Source organism: Falco naumanni, chromosome 8 (genome assembly GCF_017639655.2).
Source record: "Falco naumanni isolate bFalNau1 chromosome 8, bFalNau1.pat, whole genome shotgun sequence".
Taxonomy (NCBI): Eukaryota; Metazoa; Chordata; class Aves; order Falconiformes; family Falconidae; genus Falco; species Falco naumanni.
The window spans coordinates 56,280,774-56,298,661 of NC_054061.1; the positions used below are offsets into that span (position 1 = coordinate 56,280,774).

The 17,888-nt window shown below is 43.2% G+C and overlaps 1 protein-coding gene across 1 annotated transcript in view; it reads right to left on the reverse strand.

Annotated features, from left to right (window-relative positions):
* ABCA12 (ATP binding cassette subfamily A member 12) overlaps positions 1–16,289 on the reverse strand; it is an 88,522-nt gene extending 72,233 nt beyond the window's left edge. The window contains 2 exon segments of the mRNA XM_040603906.1: positions 11,907–12,000; positions 16,221–16,289. Coding sequence (XP_040459840.1) covers positions 11,907–12,000; positions 16,221–16,289 — 163 coding nt within the window.
* Between the last annotated feature and the right edge of the window lie 1,599 nt (positions 16,290–17,888).

Consider the following 17,888-nt stretch of genomic DNA (forward strand, 5'->3'; position numbering starts at 1 on the left):
ACACCGCTTCCACAGATATGTACCACAGGGAGATGAATCCCACCCTTGCTTTCTGACACGAGAAGCTAATGATGCTGAAGGAGCACACTGCCTTCTTTAGGCACTGACCCCACCGAGCCAAGAACAGGGTGGCCAGGCTGGTGTGACAGGTCTGTCACTCCCAGATAACAAGCAGTCAAACTTGCCACCATCAGAACCACAAGCACTTGTCCCCCTGTTCTTACTATCTTGAAAATCACTTCTTGCAGCAGTCACAGAGGCCAACAACTTAATTTAATAGAGGCTGAGCAGCACAGCCACAGGAAGATCAGCTCTGGCTATGCTGCCTCTGGCCAGTGTGCCTGAGATCAGAGCAGAGCCAGAGCATAAGAGAATGTATAGGAAGCATGGCTGATTTGGGAGTCCAAGCTCCAGATAAATGTGATGTAGCCTCAGAGTTATTTCTTACAACTCCCTCTCATCCTGCAAAGGAAGGAAATTACTGATGAGAAAATGAGTCAAGAGATTAATGCACACCCTGCTCCATCTTCCCGCCCTCCATCCACTTGCTCGTGGTAAGGAGACGTGACTCCATGGAGCCACATGGGCTGCTCTGCCCACACATAGAAATTCATGACCTGTGTCAGCCCCGTACACCACTGCAAGGACGGCCAGGGAGCAAACTGGCTCCTGACTCCCTTCAGTGCTTCAGGAGATGTTTGTAACTACTTGTCCCTCCCTTGGCTGAGATTTGTGCAGCGTGTCAGCTACATTATTATACAACGTAAGCACTAGTTATGAAACATTATTGAAGGAAAGTTGTAAATGCTCTGCAAATTTTAAAGAACAGTCTTTTGATGGAGATAGTTTCACAATCTGAAACAACACTTAAAACCATTAGTGACTTTTGTAGTATTTCTACTGTTGGGAATTCCTTCAGACTTCCACGTGCTGCAGAAGGCAACTCCTCTCACTGAAGTCCATGGCAATGCCATATCCAAGGAATATGGATTTTCCTAGCCCTGTAGCCCCAACTTTATGATCCCACATCACATGATAGAGAGATCCACAACACATGGCATAATTTTTCCATTCTCCCCACTGCCTTTAGCTTTAAACTTCTTAATTTCTTAAAACTACAACTACCTTTCGAGGCCCCCACTACACTACCTATAAGCCAAGAGGGAGAGATCACTGCAGCCACTGCTGCCCCATGTCTGAGCTGAGAGGCCACCCTAGCATATGTCTGGGTAAACTGACTTGTCTGCAACCAAAATCTCAGCCCTGATTTGTATCCTATTGCTAAAGGCTGACTTCTGGGTCTTCCATCAGCAGAAACCCAAGCAGGCTTTTGCTGTCCCCTCTCATTGAGAACTTTGATTTTCCATCACCGTTGAAAGGAGTGCACCGAACATGAGGAAGAGAAGGCAGGCATCCCAAAGGGCAGAAGAAGCCAAGAGGGCTCAGTGCTGCATGGGCTGGCTGGTTCTCCCTGCTCAGTAGCACCTAGCTAAACCAGCCACCTCTCCAAGAGCTGAAAAGAAATGAGGCATGCAGAGCAGTAACAATAAACACAAGATACCTATAATACATGCATGCCACTGGAAATTCTGGCATTTCCACATTTGCTTTCATTCAGAATAAAATGAAGAAAATTAATTTCTCTTACTTTCCTGAATGTCGTAAATCCCAACACTTCCCTTCAACACAAGCAAAACAGTTTGATTTCTTCAGGTAAAGGTGCTTGGTATAATAATGATGAAAAATGTCAGGGTAATAATAAATGTCATACAAGAAAGATGAAAATTACTATTTCACTACAATCTATAAGATTAATTGAAATTGACTGAAATGTTTAAATCTAAATGGACCACGTTTTACGTTGCCACATCGATTTTGCTGCTTTCACCGCACTTGCATTAGCTGAGCCCAACCATTCACTTCAAGGAAACGGGCATTTCAGCAGACTGCAGACACTGCACCGTGAACGCAGCCCCCTTCAGCCATAAGCTGTCACCCCCTTCAGCGTGAGGCAGCGAGGCTATCTGCCACAAAGGAGGGAAGTGCTGGGAGGATAGCAGCCACTGTTATCCACACCAGAGCAAAGGAAATAAATACACAGAATTTTCGAATTATCAGTTCAGTACAGGTTACACTCTGGTTTACATCAGCTAGTGATCTCTCATGTAAATTAGCAACCGGCTCACTCCATGTGCTGCTAAGTACCTTCCTTTCCCTCAGTTCCCCAGTGTCAGCTCTGCTACTCTGAGAGACACTAAACTATATTGCAGCCCTAGCATCTGAACATGCAAATCCCCTTAAATTCTACACAGGCCATGTCTTTTGCTTTCAAAATATCACCCATGTATTCCTTCTCCCTTTTCTGCCCACCCTGTACTTCTGGTTTCAGGGCCTCCTACCTTGCTGTGCCACCCAGCCTGCAAAACCAGACAAAACCTATGTTCCATTTTATTCACATGAAAGGAAAGATGTAAAATTTTCATTATGAATGGCTACTTCATAAATAAATGCAGGTACATTAACTGTATTTTCTCCCTCCTTTACCTTTATTTTAAAAAGTTTTTCTGTTTTCTATCCACCCATGGCTTAGTGTTGTATCGCTACCACTCCCTGGGCATGAAAAAATTCTCTTGGCTTCAAATGTCACATACTCTGACACTGCATATACCTTATGCATTAAGTCCTTCCATGCTCCTTCCATAGTTCATAAAAAATCCATATAAATCTCAGCTCCACCACTCATGAATTAGAGGCATTAATGAGCATATGAATTCATTAGGAAGTATTGTGTTTAATTGAAAATCCATTCAATCATTGCTAAATCATACAAAGAGACTTAATAACTGGGACTCTTCAGCAAAGAAAAGAGGGCCAAAAAGTGATTTGATAGAGAAATAAATAAAATCGTGATCAGTGATTAAAAGGGTGAGTAAATGATCATCCCTTGCAACATGGGGACAAAGAGACACAATGAGATCATGAGGTAGCAGGCAGAAGAGACAAAAAGTACCTTTTTTAAACAAATACCAAAATGTTGTGGAACCCACTGTCACAGGGTTATGTGTGCTGAAAAGCAGGCACTCATTCAAAAAAGAATTAGATAAATTCACAAAAATAGATTTGTCAGTGGCTACTAAATATGATCACCTGGATTCAACCTCTTCAGCTTCTGGCTGAAGAAACCTTAAACATTTGGACACAAAGTAGCAATTCTGACTGTTTATCAGCTGTGATTTATATTTATCTAAGAAGTCATAAAGCATATAGTGAAAATATTTACTGCTATGGTGATCTCCTCCCAACTTTCTAAGCAAAATACTACATTGTGTACATACAACATTCTCGCTTCCTTTCTAGTCCTTCGCATAGTCACACAGCATTACTTTAAACTTTATTCCTTTGTTTTCTCTAAGTCAAAAAGACAAACATGCCCGTTTCATGACATGATGATACTGTTTCTTTTCAGCTACATGCAACTGCCCATTTCCAGGTTTGTTCTTACCTGTTTATCATTAATAAATTAAGCTGCCTATTTTTTGTAGAAAGCTTTATGATAACACTAGGATTTCTGATCTCTCTCCAAAAACTAAGCCCGATCATCAAATCTATGTGATAAGATTCATTTTGAAGCAGGGTATTTTTTACACACATGCAGAATGGCCCAAATAGCCAGCTGGTCTATCCCTTGTCTATGAGAAGAGAATATTTCATCACCATGGCATTTGTATTGCTGTGACACTGTAACATTCATGCACTCTGAAACTCACATCTGACCTTGAAGCTGGAGAAAGGGATCTGCATGTTCCTAGTTACCTGGGAATGAGGTCTTTAGTGGGACCAGGACCAGAAGGCAAATGCCAGCTGAGACTTTCCTTTACCTTTTTCACACCTGCAAGATCAATGCCCACACCAGTCCCATGCTTGTTGCAAAAAAAACAAACAAACAAACAAACAAAAAAAAAACAACCAAAACAAAACGCAAAAAAACCCCACAAAACCAAAACCAAAAAAAACCCCAACAACCACGAGGTGAGGACAGTAAGCGTTACAGTTCCTGGCAGTACAGCCCAAATCTCACTCAGTGTGTCCAAAGCCCACGGCACAGCAGTGATTAGCCCTACTGATTTTAATGGGATTACTCAGACTTCAGGTTAAACACATACTTAAAAGCTGTGCTAGATCAGAGCTCTGGTTTGGTACTGCACTCCCTATTGCACTGTCCCTACACTGTTGCCTTTCATATCACAAAGCTGTTTTTTATAAACATTCCAGAGCTAGCAGGCAATTTCTTCCACCCTATTTTTGGCCAGACAGCAGAATTGTCATTTACCTCTGCAATTTCACCTGTTGAGCAGACAGCACTGAAAGATTCCCTGAGCTTACTTCCAAGTTGCAAGACACCAAACAGCCTCAGTATCTATCATATCACAATAATTTTTGTTCCTCTGCGAGCCTCCAGTACCACTGTATGTTAGGATGTGTTCCCACTGCAAGGTAGCACACAGTAAGCTCAAATACACACTGTACAACATATTGCTGCCTGTGCATACCAGCACAGGTCTGGGTGGCACACAGCGCGGGGAAACCTGCCAGCCGGGCCCTGCACCACGCACGTTAATTATGACAATTATGGTATTAGCCCAAGCCTCACTGTCCCTGGAGCACACACATTCCCCCTCTGCCTTCCTGTTATGCTTTAAGCTTTGTTCTGTTTGTTTTGGTTTTTTTTTTAATTTCCCCACATACAAAGCATTATGTAACAAGAAGATGTGAGCAGCTATTGCACATACATCAGTTCACCTGTGTAGCACATAGCCTATCCCGATTTACATGTCATACACCCATTACACAGCACCTGTTTTTTGAAATGAAAGCTCAGCAGGACCCCAGATAACTCCATCCAACCCCCCAGATGCCCAGTCTGGCTGGGTGAGATTCAAGAGCTTGTATTTTTCATCTTTACAGCAGCAGCATCCTTGTTTTCTCAAGTCTCTCAGTAACACAGTGTTCTCAGCTGTCTACCTGTGACAGTGAGATCAAAGCAGCAGGCAACTCTGCTACAAGACTACTCCCTGTGTTGGTGGCCTCAATGGAGGAAGCACTTCATTGCCTAATTCTTCCCTCAAGCATTTCAGGCTCTGCAAATAAGAATGTCCCAGAGCAGACAGCATCTACTTCCACGCTTATTAAGACCAGGCAAACTAGTTTTGCTCACCCACAGACCTTCACCTTCCACCCCCTTATTTAATAAATTAAAAATCGGCACTTGAATCTGAATGCGTTGGGCTCATGCACTGATCAGGGAGATCATAAAAATGAGAGAGCACAAAAATTGCAAAGAAGCAAGAGAAGATGCAGGTGTAAAGGAGGAGAAAGAATACCCAAACCAGACACAAAGAACAAAGGAGGGGAAACGGAAACCTGCTAACAGGTTTTGCAAATTCAGGTCAAGATAGGGAAATGACAGAGCTGATGTCTGCACGGTGGGGCAGAACTGATGAGGGGGGGTCACACTGGACATTGACTGCATTGTGAAGGGATGGTCCACTGTCTAAACACAAACACGCCAAGAGAAAGCAGGAACTGCACACTAGCCCTTTTCCTACAGGGCTTTTAAAAGCAATTTTTAATGCAGACAAGGCTGACTTGGTCTTGTTGTAGTACAGCCAGCTTGCTCTTGTCTGTATGAGCAGCAGGGCACTGCACAAACAGGACGTAAGAAGAGAGTTGGAATGTTTCCCAGCAAGAAGCTGGAACCTAAAAGCTTAAATCCATATTTAAACTTTTTGGGGAAAAAACCTGCACAAAAGCCATGTTTACTAAACCAATGCCTTTCAATGCTCAGTGCCTACAGCCCAGAGTCCAGGTTTAGATTCTTTAAACAGAAGTGACCTCCTTTCCAGAAACAGACATCAACAGCTGCTGACTTCAGTCCAAGCCAAACTGCTTAGCACCTTTGGAAAAATACTTCTGCACTTCTAGGTCCCAGAATCTGGATTCAGATGTTTCAGGAAGTCAATTAGAATTGACTGCCTCAAGGTTCTGTTGTAATTCAGTCGGGAGGAAAAACATACTAGTGACTTAGGAGGTTCCCATCTCCAACTAAACATCCTTCAATCACACCTCACAAGGCAGAAGAGTCTGTAGAAAGAAATGGAGGTGTGGAGATTTCTGAAAAGGGAGGCATTAAAAACATCACAGTACTCTGTTTAGGCTGTGGGTCTCTGAGCTTGGGCAAGTCACAGGGAACCTTATGTCTGGGCACTGCTTATGTATGTAAGGAGATGGATGTATATGTCTATTCCAGCAAATGTGGGGATAATAAATGTAATTCATAATTCCATCCAGCACTGTTCCAATGAAACAGAGTGTTATATGGCAGTCTGCTCTCTGGCACAACAGCAACACGACCAAATGAAACAAAATGAAGTTCATACCAAAGCAAGGAGGGACCTGATAAGGTTATTTTGCTAATCACACTGCAGACAAAAATCTGGTGTTGGGTTGTCTAGAAAAGGGGAGAAAACTGACAGAAAAGAAGGGGAGGAAAATGAAGCGATGTAAAGGAAAACAAGGAGTGGGACTGCTTCACCACAGGCAAATGGTGAAGGAGAGCTGGAAGTCTGATGTGTGTTTGTCTGTACACAGAGTAGGTGGAATACGCCTTGCATAAATACCCATGACTTACCTAAATGAATGGAGTGTCCTGTGTAGCTGAGCCACCATCTCAACTCCCTGTAATTAGCATGGGAACCTATTAATTTTTCCACACTACTGGGAAAAGAGACGAATTCAGGTCCCTCCAACTATGAAGCAAATTCCTTTAAAGTACAAGCATCTTTTCAGACCTTTCTCATCTCCAGGATGGTATCTCAGAGGAAGGATAGTGCTGTGACCCATGTTTCTCCATGCCATCTACCCTCACTTGAGGCCTGGCAGCTACAGCCATCACTGACATTGAGAATTAGCCCAGGTCATGGTTTTTCTCTGGTAAATGTGGGACAATTTTAAAAGTTTAAAGGTTCCTGAATCAGATCAACACTGTGGGATTGAGCCAGGGAACTCAGAGCTGAAGGTGGTTTGAGGTCCTTCGTTGCACAGACCCACAGGGCAGGAGGCCCCTGAACTCATCTACCAGCACATTGCTGCAACAGCCAGAGGGGCAGAGACACACACGGGTGATGAGGATGGAGGGTGAAAGGCACTGCCATGTGCTTGGCAGCACAGACACCTCACACCCACCACAACCAGCTGCCTTATCCACTTTCTCAGTGGTATGGGAAAGGGGCTGCTACCTGCACATACCCTTTCCTTTTAAGCAATATAGAGCATCCTCCTTTTCCTGACACTGCCCTGACCAGGTAACTCGTGCCTCTGTTACCTCTGACATGGTAACTGCTCAGTACAGAAGTCACAGGACAGGTGTGTCTGCAGGTACCAGCAGTCACAGCCTCTCTTCTAAGGCTTCTCAGGTGTCCATGCTGTGATTCATACTGATTTTTCCAGCCAGTTCTGGACCTGTTCAAATTCTAGCTACCGATCACAGTAAGACTGAACGGAGGGTAGCTCAGAGACCCTCCTATCCTGGGCCCTCTGCCAGGAATGCTGGAGCCAAGAATGGGAGCAGAGTATGAGCATCTGCCCCTTTGTAGCGTTGTGCCATGCAGCTCAGGCTCTAAACTAGACAAACAGCTATGCTGGTACTGGCAAACAGTCTAGTGTTCAACTGTTAACAATATTGCCCCAGAATACCAGCTGCAAAGAGCAGCCTTGCGGAGCACTCTGCTACCGAGTCTGTCAGGAGTATCTCCAAGGGAATGCAATACACTCTGCAGGCATCTCTGCGATGGTGATGAAATCTAGGTGGAAATTCTGGGCAGAGGTGAATGGTAAGATGTGCTTCAGTGAGAAGAGTTCAGGCAACAAAATCCCTGGCAGAATTTGATGGATTTAAGACCAGACCCAAGAGCACAGCTTCCTTCCATGAAGAAGGAAAAAGATCTGTGAATGAGGCACAGCTTTCACAGCCTGCTGGCTGTCCCTTGGAAATCCAGGGAGGAGCAGAGCCCTGGGTCTAACAGGAGGGCAAGGTTCCTACTACATCTCCACAGCAGCGAAGAGCAGGGTTTCTGAATGAGTGGACAACTAACCACACCCAAGAGATCTTCTGCAGAGAATAATGATGAGGTCAAACTGATGGGAGGGGAAAGAAGGCAAACAGAAAAGGAAGAAAGCGGGTGGGGAGGGTGTGACGGGGTGTGACAGTGCTAGTTACAGCAAGGAGTGTAATTGAGCTTCTCTGTAGACTGAGTGGGTTGAGCCCTGAGGGACAGATTGTATCTCATACGCAATTCCCATACCTTGCAAAAACCTGTAGTGATGGAAAGGGGCTTTAGTCCCTATGCACTCTAGAAAACAGATGATACAGGCACAAAATACTGGAAGATACCATCAGACCCAGTTACCTGGCTTTCAGGCTGCAGGCTTCCAATCCAGAGCTTCCTATTCCACATGTATGCCACAAAACACAACCCAATACCTCCTAGCACATACAAAGGCTGTAATAAAAAGGTCAAAAGCCACCACTGTGATGTGCATAGTAAGTTTGATGGTTAGACCCTCATCACAGGAACGGTACGCAGAGAGAGAGAAATCTCTTTCTCATTTCTCCTGACAACAATCTCTGCTGACCTGGAAATACATCAAACAGATGCCTGGGAGAAAGAAGAGAGGTGGTTTTGTGGGGTTTTTTCTTCTTAGATACTAGATGCTTAAGTTGTAAAGAAAATTATGTATCAGATGGATTTCAGCTCATTTTTCTCAGTTCTTGGTTCTCCTATGAGCATCCTCTTGACTGGTGACATTTATTTGTCATGTCCCTTCGGAGTTCAGTCTGGCACAAACTCCCGTTGCATTAGGTGCTACACAACATAATTCAAAGCAAGCAACTTGCTCTTGCAGGAAGCTCTTACCACTTGTTCATTCTTGACTGATATTTTTTATGCAATTTCTCTACATAATACTCAATCTATCGAATGTGTATTAGACATTCTTCAGAAGAACTTAGTGTCTTGAATTTGAACTGGTTTAACCCAACAAATAATAGATTTCATGATATTTCTGTGGCCTGAATACATGAGATAAGCTTACAGACTGACATTGTGGGGTTATCTCTAAGGCTTCAAAACTTGGCATCTCAGTAGTTTATTCTATCTCTGTGCCATTGATTCTGTGCTTCCTGACTTTTGTCTACCTGCAGTAATCTCTTGACAGCAGAACTGGAAACAGCTTCTCATCACTACTTAACGATTGTGTCTTTTAAGGCAGGCACTGGAATTCAGCAGAGAGTGGATTTTATTCCTGTTCAAAATGAACAAAAAACCCCTCCCGTAATAGTTTTCCTAGATGTTACCACCCCTGCCTTTTTTTTTGTCCAAAAAGTTTCCAAATGATTTCTCTTTTGCTTTTCAAACAAAAAATTGATACACTTTTCCAGTTGTAAAAAAAAAAAAAAAAAAAAGCGGGTATTTGTCAAGCGGCTATTCTTATTTAACCAGAAAAGCAGCAGAAACTGGCTGTTGGATGCTCTGGTTAACATTTTTCTCCATCCCCTTGGAATTCTTAGATTATGTCTGAGCATCTGGATCACAAGAACACACCACAACCATTATTTTTCAGCTTAAAATCTCTTTTGCAATAGAGAGTTCCTATGAACTACTTCCAAGAGAAACAGACACCTAATTGTATACTTACTGAGACTTGTCCCAAAATAGAATCCATCTACAGAAAAAAAGGGAACTAGTCCAAAGATGCTGCCCAATCTTCCCCTTTCCTGCAAAGCACAACTGATGGAGGTGCTTGATGTTCCTAAGAACAATCCTTCTAATCCGTTAATTCAGAGATGCAACCATCCAAAGCAAACATGCTCCAAATAAATATACATTCAAATTAATAGCCATGTAGAGTAAAAGAATAAATATTTCACCGTTCAGCTGGCTCTCTTGACATTCATCTTGTCTGATATATCAGGGACAGGAAGCACAACCCATAGAGCAGTGTGGGAGGACTGCCATTTCCACACTTGGCAAAATCCAGGGTTTTCACAAAGTACAATGAGTCCTGACTTGCCTGCTCCAACTGGTTCAAGGGAATTTGGGAGAACTTAAAATACATAACATGCCTAAAGAGATCTGACAGCAGATGGGCTTGGGGTTAAAAGAACATCCTAACACACCAGGAATGTCCTTCTCCATTAAAGACTTCCTATGATACCTTCGGAAAGTCACTTGCTCTAGCTTTCCACCCCTGTCTACAATATGAGGTATACAAACCTTTAGTCAGATTAGGCTGCAAGCTTTCTGGGACAAGGGCTATCCTAACCGAGTATCTAATAATTGTCACAATGTGGCCCCTTCTCACACATCATACAGAAATAAAGACTTTTTAATCAGAGAATCACACACATCAGGAACTGGGTTGAACACTGCCAGTGTGCATACATACTATCAGGAACAGATCCCTCATGGCCACATTTTACACATCCGATAGCTACAAACACTGGAAGCCAACTGCTTGCCCTCACTGCTGCCAGCATCTGTCTCCTCTCCCCTGCATCAGTCTCCCTGCCCCAAATATAAAAATCCAACACTGCCCACGCCAGGGCTTTGTTCTTGCCAAGTCGCTGAAAGCCTGATGCAAGTCATCCATGGTGATGTTGCTCCTGTTAATCAGGTGCTGCAAATATTTTAGTACAGTAATTTTTGAGGTCCTATTCCTACCCTGTGCTGGGAAACTGTGTCTCAATAATACCTCTGCACAGCTTTGTGGATGTGGTTCAGCAGACTAGATGTCCAACATGGAGCAAGAGTCTTGCATATACTTTCAGGGTCTCTGCAACAATAAGGCTGTGGAACCCCGCTAATGAGCAAATGAAAAGTTCAGTTCCATGATTGATTTCTCCCAATACAAAGGCAAGCTATCACTGAAAAGAGGGGCCCAGCCCTGGCACCCACTCCTCTCCCCTTAGTTAGGACTACACTTATGAGCCCACAGAAAGCAGAATCAGGGATTTGATCTAACTCAAAATTAACTCTGTGGAAGGGGAAAAGGCTTCCAACTGGATAAACTCCTTGCTTTGTTTTACCATATAACTTCATGGACAAACGCACCCAGGGCTGGGCACATGCTTCTTCTGATGGCAGTAAGGACTCACTATATCAGTTTTAGAGCAGATCCAAGTGCAGCCATACTCTGGGATGCAGACATGTTCTCCTGACCCAGGAAGCAAGGCTTGCAAGAAAAAAACAGCTTGTGCAAACTCCTTACCTATTTAACCACCAACAACTATTCGCCCACCCAAAGAGCCACTCTTTGCCTGCTCAAAAAGGGTCACATACACCATCAGGCCACAGGAGCCAAACAAGTTACCACTCTTCAGCTGAGCCTTAGTAGCAAGCTGCCTAAATAGGTGCTTTTTGCGTGTAGCACACACAAAGAAAAATCTTTCATGTTAACCAATCTTTTGTTTGTTACCTCACCTTCATAATCACGCTCGAAGCATATGCCCTTACTCATTTTACCAAGATCTCCCCAGCTGCCCTCTTGTCCCTCAGTTTATCATGTAAATTTATATTGCTCTCTACAACAGCAGTATCTGAGTGCATCTCAATGAGACAGTTCTTTAAAGTTGTTTTCCAATTATAAAACTAATTTGAAAAAAAAAAAAAGCAAAAACAACCTCAGAGGAACACAGACATTTTATTTACAGCATGCTACATCCCAGGAAATCTTCACTGGAAACTACAAAGAACAAAATTTGTAAAAGTAACAACACACATCAAATTAACACATCAGTCACTGAAATGAGAACTAAACCCCAAAGACATAAAAACAAACCAGTTACTTACAGTTTGGCTGTGGTTCTGGAGGGAATTTGAGACGGATAATGGCCAAGATTATGAAAACAACCACAGGCCAGGAAATTAAAATGAACGACCATACCTATAAAACAGCAATGAAAATATATCGGTTATGTTTGTTGTATTGATGTGTCTCAGAGCTTGTCTGGAATGCACAAGTACTACCCTAAATGAGTTAGTTATAAGATGCACCGTAAATCATGCCTGTCTTGGTATGCATAAAATTAAAACCCCAATATTATCTATGCAGGAAGAAAAACTACATAAGATTTTAAGAGCAAATAACAAGCCTGAAAATAACACAAGCCTTCCTGTGTTTCAGTTTGCCTGATAATTATGGGGGACAGTGTTTACACACCTTTGAGACGCTGCCATGTAAATAGTAAAAGCACACTGACAAGTGCAAGACTTTGGGACACACCAATCACGAGATAAAAGAGCTCAAGTGTGAAAGGTCAGTTTCACTTTCAGTGAATGACACTGCTCAAAGGATGGGTAAAAATTACTTCGATTTAATTATACCCCCAAAATAAAGTGTTTGACAAGTGAATTGACAACTTCTTCACAAACAGTAGCTGAGCCTCACAGCAGAGCTGAAAGAAAGTATTTTCATACTAGGCGTTTACAAGATGTGGAGTTCAAGCACAGTGAAGGAAGCAGTTTATGGAGTTGTGTAATCAGTCAACTGGAAAAATCACATTTGAGCAGCAATCACCAGGATCCCTCATAGGAGCTTCTGACCCCAGCAACCTAACTCCCTGGCATCCTTTCATTTCCAGACTCTAGCAGTCTATATAGATGAACTGAGGTGGAAGAGACATGATGTGGAATTGGCCTACTACATTGGAAAAAAAACATGTATGTTTATAGAGCCCTTGTCTCTGACATGAGGGTTGACCATTTCAATGGATGAGAATGAAGAAAACACAGTCTGCTAACCATCTAGCGTAGTAGACCAATCTAGATAGGAGGGCCAAAGTGAGTCTTAAAACTACAAGCCTTGGAGTTATGTAAGCTAGGAAAATGCAATTATTCAAATAATCAACTGCTTTTGCACTAGCTGGTTAGCTTGCTACCATGCTTACTAGATTAGATTTTCCATCTATCAGTAGTTAAGCTTAAACTACTCTGGGCTGCAAAATTGCTGTGCTCTTTATGCCAATTTTTGAAACTGCAAAGATGTCTTTCCTCAAAACCATCTCATTTTTCATCGTTGTGTTGCTATTTTTTTCAGATCAGCACACATTACTCGAAACTGTTTTTCCACAGTAATTCCAAGCCCATAACAGTGTTTTCATTTCCTGTAACACTTACTGGAACATAAAAACAAACAAACAGACAGACAAACAAATCCTGGAGAGCAATTCAGCTTAAAGATGGTTGTTTTACAGCAACTCCATCCCTATCATCCCTGATGAGATGACACAACCATGAAAGTAGGAGCAAACTTCATGGCCCAAAATAGGCAACTGACCTAACCTAACTGATCAAACCACATGGCACCTCCCCACACGTCCCTTCACAAAGGGCACTCCTATAATTTCAGCGTTCAGCAGTTTTAGATTTTACAGACAGTACTCTTCCCACCTTTTATATATGCACTGCCAACTTATAACAAGATTCATCACTGAAACTAACATCTTTTTATAATTTTTTCTATCACATGCTTTCCCTATAATCAGTCCCCAAACATGCTGTTTAACTCTGATTAATTCACATGCAAACAGTATTATTAATGTATCCTTCTTGCTTAGCACCACCTAGGCTAAAGTAAAATTATGGGCTAACAGCACAGAAACTGATATTAGTCAGAAGCTGCCTAAAGGAAGGGCAAGATATTTGTCATATTCTTGGGGCAAGAAATGAATACTGATTGTTTCTGCTCTGGGAAATCTTTGTACCTCTCCATTTTCAGCTAAAACGGTGCTTACACTTCCCAGACAGCTCTTCCCTTAGTATATCTGTCCTTCGATTTAATTGGATTTAATAGTAGCTGCGCTCATCAGTTGCAACAAAACAACATTCCCACTGTCCCAGGCATTTCTAGTTAACAAAAACAAGACAAAACCACTCTAGCCAAACTGCTTGCAGGTGGAGCATGTTGACTTGAATGGAGCCATAATCAACCTCAATTTGGCTCCTGGAACATTGCACACTGTGATGTAGGTTGCATAATCCTTTTCTTGCTGGATTATTTCACTGCTAAAAGTAGATTTAACTGCTCAGACCTTAGTATCTCTGGATGCAGGCACATTTTCTCACCCTTCTGCCTCTATTTAAATAACCAGCCTGCCTAGAAGTGACAGATGGAAAGCCACGAAGTGCAAGAGACACTGATTTCTTCAGTTCCCCCTGGTATGCAGGCCAAACCTTGCTCCCAAGAAGGCTGCCTTAAACTCGTGACCTTTCCTTTCTCAGCAAGAGTAACCTACATTGAGGCACTCCCTGGCCATGGATGCAGAGCTTCAGCCGATTTCAACAAATTGTTCATCAAGCAAGCTGTAGCTCATCCCATACTGCACAAGTAGATGCAGTCTCTCCAGGGGCTCTGCAGAGACTTCACAGTGGAAAGAAAGTGTAAAGCAAAAGGCAGAAGTGAATGTGTTTTGCCAGCCTTGGAGAGACTGATTAACAGAGCAGGAAAGCACTGAAGTCTGCGGGGAGGGGGCGCCTGGTGTCAGACCATTCCGTGACATACCAATCAGCCCCGGTGAGGGCAGCCAACACCACTGCAGCAGCAGGAACCACCTTCGGTCATTATCAGAAACTAAGAACAGCAACAGAATACTTCCCTAACAAAACAAGCATGCTAACAACAAAAAAATATATATCTAAAAGCCTGGTCTGTAAATGAAGTCAGGTTACACAGGTAGAAAAACGCAAGAGGGAGGACAGAGAAGTTGGGATGCATTTGGGAGCAGACATAGGGGTTTACCTCATCACACCCTCCCTAATTTAGTGCAAGAGAGTGAAATGAAGGAGGGTTGCAGGGATAAATATGCTGCCATAAAATAATCAGCAGTGGCCAGATATTTATTTTAATTGAAATTTCAATTCTACAGAATTGATATTTCAACTCCACAGGAAACCAGAATTAAAGCAAGTGAGACTGCATGGTCAGAAGGACATGTAGGGATTAGGTTAGCATTTACTCTGGGCACACAAGAGCTGAAAGAGACCCAAGCTTTCTGCTTTTAGCAAGGCTGTTACAATTTCTCCTGAGAAATTAGAAGTAATTTATTGGGATTCCTCTGCATCTCAGAAAGTCTCCTGTATCCTTTGCAGCAGTGAAGGATACTCTAAGGCGTATAGCATGTCCACTGCTCCTATGGAGGATCACAAGGAGTCAGATGAACTCAGCACCTCTCCAAATCAGACTCCAAAACAGAAAGGCAGGACAGGGCAGGCAAGAACGGACCTTGTAGAAGCATGCAGTGGAGGCTTTTCACTCCATCCTCATTATCACACCCTCCATTGCTGTTTCTCTTCTGTTAGCATTTTCTGCACCTGACAAGGCTTCCATTCAACTGGAGCAAGTTTAAAAACCACCACATTTGGATTACAGGCAAGAGGACTGGTTGCAATACAAGTCCATGAACTGCAGCATGCTTCTGCTGAAATTACAGTGTAGCTGTATTGAAACTGGACTGGGACAAAACTACTGGGCAGGCTTTGCCTGAACACGCAATGCCACCCAAAGGAACATTTTCCTCCTTGATGCTGCTGCAGTACAGATTATTCTCTGGACACTGCTGGCAATGGTTCATCCTTTGGAAAGAAAGACCATTCAGGTGTTTGATTTGCCACACACTAGACTGCAGTAGCAATCTGTCCTACCTGCATCTCTCAGAGCTACATTTTTCCTTTATCCATCCTTTACAAATGTCTCTATATAAAAGCACCCCCCATCACCCCCAAATCCAAGGGACTAACTGGAAGCTATACCCCAACCATGGGGTCTGCTCACATGGGAGCTTTTAATTCATGTCTATCCATGAGTTTATGTATGGTTTTGTTTGCATGGACCACTGCCCTGAGGGAATGACAGTGGCATCCATGGTACTCAGTCTGGATTCCTGAGCCCTCATGCAAGAGCTCCAATGCAAGACCGAATCATTTTGGCTTAAAAAGACCCACCTTTGCTTCCACACCATTCCCATCCTTCCCTCTTCCTTTATCACCTGACTTCAAAATATTTCTGTTTTAATACTGTGACCTTCCTCTCCTGCAGTGCCCCCCTTGCTCCTTAGCTCCTGTGATTTCCAGGTTCCCCCTTCTCTACTGCTATGTTTTCACACTCACCGGCTGCCTCTTGACACTCAGCCAGTTCTTCCACAGCAGGATCCTCAAGTGCTGAGAGAGCGCAGCCATCCTTGGCTGACCCAACCGAAAGCAAATGGGCTGCGTATTCTTCCTCCCTGGGCTTAGGAGGCAAAAGCAGAGGCTCTAACCCAAATAGGCATCCAGTGTCTAATATCCAAGCCTCTGCCTCTTCCCCACAGCATAGCTCTGAAGCTGCTACTTCATCCACTTGTGGCTGCCGTACTCCCAGTAACTGTAGCTCTTGTCCTCACAGCAATAGCTCCTAGCAAATTCAACAGGTTATTCCTCTCCAGGCAGGCAGGCAGACACAGCAGCCTGCCTCCACTTGTGTTAATTACAATATCCAGCCTCTCCTGGCTGTTCGTTGTTCAAGCCCTAACTGATAAAATGGATAGCATTCCATAAAGATGCTTCTGCTTAAACAAAAGGTGATGCATGCCTCCTCCTCCTCCTCCTCCCCATGATGAAACCACCTCTCTGCCCACACACCGCTTCTGCTGGAGAGGTGTCATCAACAGCAAAGAGTTAGGCTGCTTGCCAAGCCAGTCTGACTTCCCTGAGTTCACAGGGAACAGCTGGGAAGAAGAAAGTATCCACAGCATGCATCTTTCCTGGCAATGCTGATTTAGAATCTTGGGCCTTTTTTAATACTTTTGAGTACCTCAATTAAACCTACCCACCCAGGGAAATTAAATGAAAGTGTTAAAAAATATATACATAAATGAAAATCCCAGGGACTAATATAATTGCTCTAGTTCCTGCTCCTTCCCTCTTCCCCAGGATATCAGTGCTGGTGTTCTCACTGATTGAATATAACACATCAAATCCACTGGGAATGAGATTGCAGGATCAGACCCCATAAAGATTTCAGAGCACTAGTGTGGCTTGAACACTGTTGTTATTCACCTGATCACAGAATTTTTCAGGCCAGTGGTATGTGACCTAAAATAAAAATGAGAGATGAAAGGAAAGAGTAAACTGCAGGTACAGAGGGAAGCAATGACAGCAGAGGGGACTGCTCATTGCACTAAGGACTATAACAAATCTGAGATACAGACCTGTTTGATGAGCTCTGGTCCCCCTCTGAAAAGCAGCATGGACACTCCAGTACCCCATTTGGTAACACTGAAATCATCCTCAAAGTACCTAGGCAAGCCATGGAAGAGTTCACTGCTCTCAGCATATTTCATAAAAGAGATCAAAAAAGATTCTCCTATATGGCATTTCTTACAGCCACAAACTAACTTTGTGCCTCAGAAATTAAAAACATCTTGAATGAGTTTTTGCCAAACTTCACACGGACGAAAGTAGAGGTGGCAGCCCTGCCACCCAGAATGGTCTCGGAGCAGAGGAGCTTTGAAAAGCACTGAAAGAGTGAAATGGAGGGAAAAGAGAGAGATGTGGTACTCAGTGAAGAGAAACAGCTTCTTTAGATTAGTAAATACGTCAAAGGTGGGAATAGCAACTGAGATGGAGCAGTCCCTGCCCCACATACCTCTGGTCTAAACAGACTGGACATTCCAATGGTGGGAGTGGAGCTGGAGCTAAAATGAGCCTAAAAGGCTTCCCTGGGATAGTTCCAATAGCGATAGGAAGAAACCCAAACATCTAACCTCCCAACTTTACATTCACATTTTTTCTAACAGA